Source organism: Tiliqua scincoides, chromosome 10 (assembly GCF_035046505.1).
Source record: "Tiliqua scincoides isolate rTilSci1 chromosome 10, rTilSci1.hap2, whole genome shotgun sequence".
NCBI classification, from domain to species: domain Eukaryota; kingdom Metazoa; phylum Chordata; class Lepidosauria; order Squamata; family Scincidae; genus Tiliqua; species Tiliqua scincoides.
Window position 1 is genome coordinate 29,390,679 of NC_089830.1, and position 11,665 is coordinate 29,402,343.

General features: G+C 49.4%; 1 protein-coding gene across 2 annotated transcripts; it reads left to right on the top strand.

The window, feature by feature from the left end:
* Positions 1-470: 470 nt before the first annotated feature.
* On the top strand, positions 471-7,873 carry LOC136661279 (ras-related protein ORAB-1-like). 2 transcript variants are annotated; one of them, XM_066638397.1, is made up of 6 exons: positions 471-493; positions 1,084-1,156; positions 2,700-2,795; positions 4,458-4,553; positions 6,261-6,392; positions 7,652-7,873. In XM_066638397.1, the coding sequence occupies exons 1-6, from the start codon at positions 471-473 to the stop codon at positions 7,871-7,873; spliced, it is 642 nt and encodes a 213-aa protein (XP_066494494.1). The 2 variants fall into 2 exon arrangements, with proteins under 2 accessions (XP_066494494.1, XP_066494495.1); XM_066638398.1 differs by lacking the exons at positions 4,458-4,553; positions 6,261-6,392.
* The last annotated feature ends 3,792 nt before the right edge of the window (positions 7,874-11,665 follow it).

Below are 11,665 nucleotides of genomic sequence, written 5' to 3' on the forward strand. Positions count from 1 at the left end.
TAGGTGGTAACCTTAGCAATTTTAAACTGGAAAACAAACCGGCAACCCCAATACCTCAGACTCTGAAAATTAAGATTAGGCAGGGAAAGTCAAGACAAATAAAGACACACTGGAGAACTCATGTTTACAAGTGTAGAGGAAAGTAGACACACACAGAGAGAATATATTATAATTAACAGCCAAACAGAAGACACACATTATAATAACACATTATCCAAACAAAGAAAGCCCTGACAAGGAAGAACAGGGACAACTCTCTCATGTGAAGAATTTTGCGGCAGGATAACCTGTTTTGCCTGCTCCATGAATACAATCTGAAAAGGTACAAATTCAGACACTCTCTCTATACAATGAATCTTTTATTTATCCAAAAGGAAGACAGAACTTGCAGAGCTGCAGCTTACCTCACCTGCCCTTTTTTGTACTCAGAGCAGCGGGACACCTGAATTTCTGCATGTCTGCCTGCTAACATGTCAACCATCAGCCCCGAATAGTGAGTATCAGAGAAACAGACCTACAGTGGAGGTGATGCTGGGTTAAAGGGCTTTTTACATTCCATTTTGATCAAACTCATCTACTAAAGACAAGAACACCATTAACATTTTTAGTGCATCCACCAATTAAGCCCGGGATGCTATTTACCAGGATGACCTATTCACACTCTGTAAAAAAGAAATAATAAACCTGACCATTGATGACTCTGGAAAACAAATAGATGCCAAAATCATTTCTGCAACTGGACAACTGTTATCCCTACCAAGAGGAGAAACCTTCCACACTCTCAAAAACTGAGATTGTGAAAGAAATGCATGCGGAACTTTTAAAGACATCTCAGGGTAGCATTTCATGCTGGGTCTCCTCTGACTTGGATCTCCTCTGCCCTTGGGCCTCCATTCCACCCAAGGAGGGACTGCAGCCCCTGATAAATATCCACACAGCCAGGAGGCACCAGGCTGTCCTGGTGCCTCCATGGGCAACAACTTCCTATCCATCACTGAATTCCATCTTTCAGGGGAAGAAGTCTCCACTCAAAGTGCTTTGGTAACTCACCAGAAGCTGTTTCTCTTCCTTTCCCAATGACAGCGATTACTTGTTCAAGCTGCTGCTGATTGGCGATTCTGGAGTCGGGAAGTCATGTCTGCTGCTCCGCTTTGTGGTGAGCTTCAAAGACTGTTTTTTTTGCGAGCTTCTGCTAAAGCCTCAGACAGGGAGAAGGTTGGGCTTGTGTCAGGCCTTGACCTCATTTTGGACACCAAGGGCAAAACCCCTGGACAACAAAAATGATGAGATAAATTTGTCTGAGCATGGGCAGTGTACTTTCCCCCTCATTCCCAGAAAGAGAGAGAGAGAGCACAGTCCACCCACGCGTGTTTGAGATAAGGGCATATATTGTATCAAGGGTACAACGTCACATGCAGAAGGGTCCCAAGTTCTGTCCTTGAACTCTTCAGTTTATAAGGGATCTGAGATGAGACGACAGGAAAGCAAAGCCCCTGCCAGCAAGAGTTGAAAATGCTGTGCTGGACAGTGGCCTGGCTCAGGACAGAGCAGATGTTCAAGTGGAACTGGCATCAATCCTCTCCTAAGCCGGCCCAGGGCCAGGTCTTGTCTTTGGGGCTCCATTTTCCTTCTCTGAAATTAGGTTTGCAGTGACTCCTGTCATGGGACTATTGTGCAGATCAAGAGCGGTGGGGATGTGCTGCTGAGGGCAAGGGAACCCTCAGGAGGGAAAAACGCATCAGCAGGCAGAGAAAGGGATAAGTACCTTCAGGATCCCTCCCCCCAGGCCAGGGGTCACCCTGGGAGTAGGACCAGGTAACCCTCAACACCTGAGAAGGATCAGATGGCCAGAAGGGGTGGGGCCCTGGAGTCTGGGAGCTGGGCTCATAAGGAGCCCAGCAGGCCAGGGGAGAGGAGGCTCTCTGTGGGACTCCAGTTACTGCTGAGGAGGTCTATCCACACTGATTCCCTCAGAGGCCTGAGGCACAGGCCAGGAAAGAGGAAGAGCAGCCCTGTTAGGCCTGGAAGGAAGGCACTTTCTAGCTGAAGGGAGACCAGCCATGGTGGAGGACACCAAAAGGGCACCCCAGGAACCCCATCCCCAAGGGGTCAGTGCAGGACACTGGGTACTGGGACCTTCCAAACCCCCTCTTCTGACATCTGCCTTCCCTCCCTGACTGGGAGGAACCACTCGCCTCTTGGAAGGCAGTGCTGGGGCTCATGCTAAAGGAGACTCTTGGGAACTTGGGGAGTGATGCCTTTGTAACTAGAGGAGCCTGGCTCCATGGGTTAACGAGAGCCAGATGAATGAATAAATAGCCTCTTCAAAAATAATCAGCACTCAGTGTAGTCCATACCCAGGAGGGGTAAGTCTGCCACCGCTTGGGCTTGGTCCAAATCGCCTACAGAACCCCCAGGGGGGAAGGCTGGTCCTCAAATGGATGTACAGGATGGTAAAGACTTCCAAAGCCTGATCCCATGGTATATACAAGTTTAGGCTAATCAGCTCTACTAGGGTATCTACCCGCAAAGATGCACCTAAATGAAACCTGTCCCTTCAAGGGAAGCATTGCAAAGCCACAATTTCCAAATCAGAACAGCCGATTTCATTCAGTTGCTTCAGAAGGGGATGGTATGACTCAGTTTCTCAGTAAGAGAATGTGGACAAGCTCACCTCCTCTTCTCCTCACCTTGCCTAGGATGACACCTACACAGACAGCTACATCAGCACCATTGGCGTAGACTTCAAAATCCAGACAATTGAACTTGAGGGAAAAACCATCAAGCTGCAAATTGTGAGTAGGGGGGGGGAAGGCTGCATACTTGAGTTCTTTCTCTACTTCTGGAAGGGGAAATGGGGGGTGGTTACAGGGATCAGATGGAGACCCTGAACCTTGAAACAGCTGCCTGGAAGAGAGCATTTGAGCAAATTCAGACCACCTGGCACTGCCAACAGTGTGGCTACGAGCCTTTAAAGCCTCAAGAGCCCCGTGCATCTGGTCCCCCAGTCCAGGCACAGCAGATGAGGGCAAAAAAGCCCACTGAAAAAGAGCATCACTTGACAGTGCAGCCACTCACAACAGGCACAATTAACCAGCCCAGTTCACATACCTACACAAACAGAATTACACCCACACATAAAATCTCCCTGTAGATGAATTAACAATATTTGTTCACCAAATTCCATATTCAACATGGATGCTGAAGGAGTTTTCATGTGTTCAAACGTATTACAGCACACACTGTTTACAATATACTCTTCAAGCTATAGTGGTTAGAATAGACTGCTAGGTGTGGGGAGGTGGCAGCAGGATGCGTGTATCTTGTGGTTTCCCTCAGGCGTCTGGTGGGCCGCTGTGAGATACAGGAAGCTGGACTAGATGGGCCCTGGGCTTGACCCTGCAGGGCTCTTCTATGTTCTTATGGTTCTCAGTGCAGTTTCACAATAATAAAAGGCGACTCAGAGGCAGAAGTTTTTGCCTTCTCAATGAGCAATCAGGTATATGAGCGATATCAGGCACTCTCAATGGATGGCTTCTTGCTCTGCTTCTCTGAAAGGTGGAAGTTTGGGGGGAGGGGGGAAGAGGGCATCTTGGACCAGTGTCTGTCCCTGGTGTTTCTTCTGCCCCTCTGAACAGATGGTGTCAACTACTCCCAGTCCTTCCAATTTACAGCAACAACAGCTGTTAGTGGGCAAGAGGCATTCTGGGGAAAGGATAATGGCAGATACAAATCCTTTCCCAATCCCCCAGCTGCTGCTGCTGCTGCCTACCAGCTCTGAAATGGTGACCCCAGGACACTAGCCACCACCCCCCCAAACAGGCTACCAGGCTCAGCAGTCATATGTTTCCTGTCTCTGTGGGTCTCTCCCAACTCTACCCCCCCCCCCCACAAAAAAAGCTTGCAGTGGCAAAGGGGAAGCACTGTGAGCTTCTAATTAATTGCACATAAATCTCTCTGCATCTTCCCCTACTAGATGATTCAACTTGATTACTATTAAGAGTGTGTGTGTATTCGAAGTGGTTTACATAGTAGAATCCATCCATCACTGGTTCCCTGTCCCCAAATAATCTCAAGAGAGATGCAGAAGAGACACCGTGCTGAGGTGGAAAAGGGGCAGTCATGCTCTTCCAACTCAATGCACAAGGACCCCACTTTCAAAAGGTGCTTCTTTGCCCAGTTAGCAGGGGTAATGACAAACGAGTCACTCATTCCACTGAACCTCACATCTGTACCTGCAGCGTGCCAGACGAGTCCCCAAAAGCCTTCAGTCCCTCCCCCAGCAGCTCAGAAGCTTCTTGACATTGGAAACAACCCATTAAAGAGCAGCCAAAGCATCGTGTTCCATAGAGAGCATTTCAGAAATATTTGGTTCACATCCTGATGGATTCCAGCACCACCTCCTAGAAGGCAGTGTTGATCAGGAACTGACCCACTTTTCTTTGTTTGCCCCCCAGTGGGACACGGCCGGGCAGGAGCGCTTCCGAACCATCACGTCCAGCTATTACCGGGGAGCCCACGGGATCATCATAGTCTATGATGTGACGGACCAGGTGAGCGAGGACCAGGCCGGCAGAAAAAGCACACTCCTCACACTGTGCACCTCTTGGGGCTTTCCCTCCAAGACCCTGCCTTTCTTCTGGGGCAAGAGTGACCCCCACAGCCAGGGGAAGGAGCAGCCCAGCGGGAACCAAGACAAGGCGGCTGTGGCCAGTGAAACACTCAGGGCAGCCTTCAGGGATGCCGAGAAGGAGACACAAGACCTGATTCTGTTGCCATGCAGCAGGGCCTCTGTCATGAGCTTGTGTGACTTTAGAGCGCCAAAAGACGCTCCGCCTGGCTCAGGCCAAAGGCCCACCTGTTCCATTTTCCTGTATCTCCTCCCAGTGGCCCACCAGATGCCTCAGGGAGCCAACAAACTGTAAGAAACCTGCATCCTGGTGCCCTCCCTTGCGTTTGACATTCAGAGACAGCCTACTTCTAGAACCAGGAGGTTGCCCGCACCCCCTTCATGGCTTGTAGCCTGGGATGGACTTTTCCTCCCTCCATATGTTCAGTCGCCTTTTAAAGGCACCTAGACCAGGCACCACCACGGTATCCTGTGGCAAGGAGTTCCACAGATCAATGGTACACTGGGTAAAGAAATATTTTCTTTTGCCTGCCCTAACTCTCCCAACACTCAATTTCAGTGGATGTCTCCTGGTTCTGCTGTTGTGTGAGAAGGAAAAGAATGTTCCTCTATCCATCCCCTGCATAATTTCGTAGGTCTCAATCATGTTCCCCCTCAGGTGCCTTCTTTCTAGACTTGAAAGCCTCAAATGCTTTCACCTTTCCGTGTGAGTTGCTGCACCCAGTAATCATTTTGGTCACTCTCTTCTGCACCTTTTCTAGTTCCACTATGTCCTTTGTGAGATGAGGCAACCAGAAATGTACACAATACTCGAGAAAGTGAATGCCATGACCTCCAATCCCTGCTTGAGGGCCTCCCTAGGGCTTATGGTCAGCTACTCTTAGGAAACAGGTTGATGGGCAGAGGGAACCTATTTTGATCCAACCCACCAGGGCTCTTTTCAACTTCTTCTGAGCCAGAAATGCAGCACACTCCTCCAGGCCCATCCTCTTGCACAAGCCCATGGGAAGAGCAACCTGGCAAATGTGTCCACAAGGCATGCCAGCCCACAATTTTTACTAACCCTCCTGCCCTACAGATTTTATTAATCACCTTAAAAAGACAGCAAGAAAATGAACTTTTGGTAGGGAAGTCTTCCTAGACACCTGGAGGAGATTCTTGCTTGCCAGTGGTGAGGAAGAAAGCACCTAGTTGGAAGTTTGTCTGAGATTTGAGAGGATGCCTGAGACACACAGATGAACAAGTGAGTGATGCATTCAGGGGAAAGGGATAGGCCAGTGGCAACAGAGGTGCAGCAAACAAACATGGAGTACTTCTTGGCACAGCACACAGCAGGCCTGTGGAATTCCCTGCCACAAGATGTGGTGATGGTCAGCAGCTTGGATAGCTTTAAAGGGGGATTGGACAAATTCATGTAGGGCAGGTCTATCAATGGCTACCTCCAGATCCAGCTGCAGGGGAGCAATCTCCTGCTTGAGGCTTTCCAAGGCCAGCTGGTGGGCCACTGGGAAAGAGAAGGCCTCTGGCCTGGTCCAGCAGGGTTCTTTGTTTGAGGGCAGGGTGGCTGACTGCTGCTCCCCCCTCCACTGTACAAACCGTCTCTTTTCCTGCTTCTCTCCTGGCTCTCCAGGACTCGTTTAACAACATGCATCTCTGGCTGGAGGAGATCAACCGCTACGCCAGCGAGCACGTCAACAAGCTGATCGTGGGGAACAAGAGCGACCTCACTAGCAAGAAGGCAGTCGACTACACCACAGCTAAGGTGGGTGCGTGGCAGAAAGGCTGGGTGCACCAGCTTCGTTCCTCAGTTGCCGAGAAAGCAAAACAAATGCACCTGTTCCCATCCATAATTTCCTTCTCATTGGCATCTTCCCAGCTCCTGAAGCAGACATCAGATCACCAGCTCTTTGGGGCAGGGATCATCTTTCTCTCTGAATGTCATTTTGTAAACTGCAACCTCCGTCTTGAGTGGGCTGAGCGAACTTCAGGCTTATGGGCTCCACCTTTTCATTTTACTCGACTCCCACGATCCCCTGACTGACCAGGCGAAAAATGGTGGAACAGGGAGGCCAAGGCAGTTTCCTGTGAGCCACAGAGTCCAAGTTGCTACAGGTCAAGGATTTTAATAGAAAAGCCTGGAACCTGGTCAGCAGAACTGCAAAAGACCTCATTAAAAGTAACCAATAAAGACTGCACCTTTTGGGGCTTAATTTCCATTCTGCGAAACGGAAGCTGCAGTGGCTCATCTCACAGGGTTATTGCACAGATCAAAGCTGTACAGGACTTTAGAAAATGAAAGGGCTACAGGGACTTGCAGAGCCAGACTTGTATTTGCGAATAACTGATCCCTTAGATTGAATTGGTGTGTGCCCAATTCATCTCTCCAACATGACACACAAAGAGCCGATTAAATTAAACCTATCAAGGCAGTGGAAACATTTTGAATATAAGAACAGTCTCTAAAGCCATCTTTACGAGTTAAAACAGTCCCAGACGTGTTTTTCAACAGCTTCTCAGCTATTTCCACACACTGAGCAACAACAGGTTTGCTTAGTGATCCCACATTCCCCCAAGCGACCTCCCTCCAGAACAGCCAAGGGCAGCCTCCCTTGGCCAGGTTGCCTCCCTCCTGGGAGCTCCCAGTCCCCTTCCTCATTCCCAGGACCAGCCTGACACCAACGTGCAGGGGATGGGGGAGTGACTCTCGCTCTTGCTGTCTCTCTCTCACACCTACAAACCCCCTGCCAGGGAGACACACATTGCGTTGGGAGGGGGTGAGGGAGGAGGAATAGGGCTGGGGGGGGGAGCTGCCTGGGCAGGAAAAGTCTCAATGGAGAAGCAGGAGGTGGCCAGCAAAGCCCCACATAGGCAACTGTCTGTGTGTGGCAGCTGGAAAACTTCAGCTGGCACAGGACAGTTTTGGGGGGGGGGTATGCCCCCATGGCCCCCTCTGAATCTGCCACTGGTTTTGTAACAGTTACTAACTTTGGGTACTCTTGTCCCCCTCTTCCACGGATGCAGGAATACGCAGACTCCCTCGGGGTGCCCTTCCTAGAGACGAGTGCAAAAACTGCCACCCACGTAGAGCAGGCCTTCCTCACCATGGCGGCAGAGATCAAGAGCCGAGTGAGCAGCGGCCCCCCCCAGAACGACAGCCACAAGTCCAACCTACACATCCAGAGTGGGCCCTTGCGGCAAGAAGGGCCGGGCCAGGGTGAGGACGGAGGCGGAGGCTGCTGCTAAGAGCACATCCACCAGGGGGCAGAAGGTCCAGGGAACGTGTGGGCCTGCCAGCTTGTGCTGCAGTAACAGTCAAAGGCCAGGGGACCCCCTCCCCACAGCATCTCCACATTTCTTCTGTCTTGCTGGAGACCACCTCGATCTCCCTGTGTGTGTTTTCCCCTGATTTTGAAGCTGCAAGATCTGTTCCAAATCACCTATTGCCCCCTGACCTGCTGCACTGACCCACATATTCAGCCAGCTCCCTGTGGCCAGCCAGGTTCCCCTGAGCCCCATGAAACACTGGAACTCACTGCTGCAAAGTCAGGCGATGGTCATGCTGTAGGAAGGAGCTGCAGGGCAGGACGGGGGCTGCCAGAGGAAAGAGCCATTTTCATTCCAGGTTCATTCATCCTGGACCACCTGGATGACCACCACCACCACCACCTCCGGGTCCTGCTTTCGCACTCACTAAATGGACTTGCTCTCCAGGAACATCAGCATAGTCTTCCTCGCCACTACGTCTCTCAGTCTTCTTAAAGGGGCCTCTTAATTGCCAAGTTGGGGAAGCAATACGGGGCGTGTTTTCTCCACCACTACCAAGACATTGCTGCCTGCAAGTTCCAGGGGACACAAACACATTACAAACTAAACTGATGCAATGCCGGTGTAACTACCACAAATCCTGGGACTGGTCAGATTCTCACAGAAGCCTGACCTCTGCAGTCTCTGCCTCTTGGGACGTCACTTTTGGGAGCCTCTTCTGGGGCAACTGTCGGCAGTAATGAGTTGTCTGTCCCTTTTCCTCTGCTGACTCTGCCAGCAAGTTTTTCAGCAATTTTCCAGCGTTGCGCTCCAAACTTCCACAGCACACCTGCAGACCTTTCGCGGCACACCAATGTGCTGCAGCACACAGGCTGAAAATCCCTGGACTAGAGTGAATTTTGTTCCCAGCATCTCCATCGCAGTCAAAGAAAGGCAGATCCATTCTGCAAGGAGAGGGAATAATTAGAACTGTATGCAGAACACCCCAACTGCACAACCTCCAACAGTTCACAGATGAAAACAAGGACACTTACGCACTTATAATTCTCCTAGTCTCTCAGCACAGGTGGGCTCCCCCTTCTCACTGACACATTGCTGAAAGCCCTTCTCTACCCTGTGTATCCTGCGTGTCCAACCATATCTATCCATGTACATACATGTAATTCCTGGAACTGAGCGAGGGGGGCTGAAATGTCAAGGAATCGAGTTCATGTGGGAATACCTTTTGCCTTTTGTTTGTTAAAAAGGCCATCCCCAAGTGACAAAACACAGACAGTGTCCTTGCCAGAACACACAGACAGGGGGCACATACTCCAATTATGCATTTGCTCAATACACAGTGAGGCAACCTTTACTGCAGGGAAAGACTGTGTGTTCCCTTTAAGATCAACTTGACTAAGGTTGGAGAGAGAGAGAGAGAGAGGGGCACAGAATTAAGGAAGATGCCTCTGGACACTTGCACAGCCCCAGAATTTATACCCATTACCAAAAACGAGCTCACAATCCCCTCACACCAAAATCATCTTCTGGTTCCCAAATGTTACAAGGTAAAAAGTGGCACAGGCTGTTTGTCCTCATTATTAAATAACTGCAAGTCAGGAAGCTGGGCTGATCCAGAGGTCTATCAATAGAGCCTGCTCCCCTCTGCGTTCCCAGATACCTGCAACTGCCCAGGAACCAAGGAAAGGGGGCAGCAAGATAACCCAGGCTCCCTTTACTTTTGGGGGCACAGGTGACCAGCTGGCCACATGGTGGTGTTCTTATTTAGCATGGCAAATGTCAACATCAACAAGAAACAGGAGCAATAAATACTCTTGGTAAAGCACTCCCACATCAAGACCACTTTTTTTTTGCTCACCTATAGCCTGGTTGCTTATTTTAATACCTTTCAAGAAGAGAAGTTCTCAAGGGCTGTACTGTCATTTCTGTCTCTTTTAAATGAGCAGGTTGGTGTGTGGCTGTGTATTGCTGACACAGTTTACTCCAAGTGCAGAATTTCTAAAGAACTTGGGTGAAAGTGACTGGCATGCAGAAAGGGGTGGCGGCCTCTTGGGTGTATTAAAACATCTTATTGTAAAAGTGGAACGCACTGGTGAATGCAATTTGTCTGTTTAAAGGACTGACAGGATATACGTACTTTCAGAAAAATATGCCATCAGACCCCCCCCCCCGCAGCAGATTTCAGAGTGGTCCATCCATCCTCTTGGCCTTGTGGAACACTGGCTCTCTGCCAGCTTCTCCCCCTGTCCATGGAGATCACCTCAGCATCATGTAGGGCCAATGCAGGCTCTGCCATTTATCCAACTTCCGGACTAAATGCAAGGATTCTCTCAGCCTTCTGCTCAGCCCTCCTTCCTTCCACCCCTCTCCTTGTTAGTTGTGGGGGTCTTTTACATCTGCATCCAGTTCAGCCTTAAACTTCAAGGCCACAGAAATTTTTTCACCAAAGCAACTTTACTTTGCTTTTTTGTTTGCCATCTTTTATTTCCCAGTTTTGCTTTGAGAGGTTTTATTCTGCTGGCACCAGATTTCAAAGAATTCTAAAAATTTAGCTTAACAATAAATAAAATGCGAGCAAGAGGGATGAAAAGGGTTTTTGTGTGTTTTTTTTATTTCAAGCCCCTGATATTTCTGGTTAAATTTATGCAATTCTCCATGTGGCCTACTTAAGAATAAAAGCAGTGAATTTCTTTTTGTCTCTGGAGCATATTTTTGCATGAGTTGTAAACACTCTTTGCATCAGAGACACACATGCAGAGCAGTAGTTAAATGAAAATGAAACAACATGGGGGGCAGTCCTGAGATGGTGCAACAGGCAGCCCTGCTTCAGACTGCAGGTGAGGAGATCAGGTCTTGTGAATGTTCCACTAGAGCAGCGTTCCCACAATTGAGGCTTTGTGACCCCATTGGGGTCCCAACCCCAAAGATGAAGGTTGCAGCAACTTATGGGAATGAAAAGGGTTGAAGACCACTGGACTAGAGCACCACCAAGTAAAGGGAGAAGCACCTGGTGGGTCCCTTCATGGACCAGGAGGTTGTGCCCCAGTGCTGCTCAGGTTCTTGGCAGTTGTGCTAAAATAACTTTCACTAATGCCAGCTTCACGGCAACTTCTGCACTCTCTAATAAGAGCATTTGGTTACAGTGAACAGTGCTCACAGGGGCAGGGAGTGGGCGGATAGGGTCTTGGGAGGGGGGTGGGATCAACAATGTCTCATGCTTTATATATTTAGGGTTTTTCAATGAAGAAGGCTGAACACCACTGCCACTGCTCCTTGCAAGAAGGCAAATGCACACCAGGAAGCAAGGTGGTCTAGAACACTCCTTCTCATTTGTTTCTTTATTATCCAAGGAGGAGTTTTCACATGGGCAATATTTTAAAGAGGCATTTCCCACCTGCAGCCTGAAGCCTACTCTGTCACCTCAGGATCCCACCTTCTTATTTCACTGCACATATCAGGTCAGGCCTAAGAAACAGAATAAAGAACTAGGAAATCCCCTGTAACATGAGCGAAGATACTTCCTCCGCACCTTTTTGGACATGTAGATCCTCTCTGGCAGCTAAAGAAAACCACCCCAAACCACCTCTGCACTTCCTAACATTTCCTTCCTGGATTCCAAGGGAGCAGAGCCCAGTCCAGGTAGAAACCTGCCTTCCTTATAGTTGAGATCCCCCCAAAACCTGTCCCTTTTTCCATTTTTACACTGAATCAGCCCAGGCCAGTGCATCAGTGATCAGAACCACAGAAACTTTCTGTTTAAAAGCGGCAGTG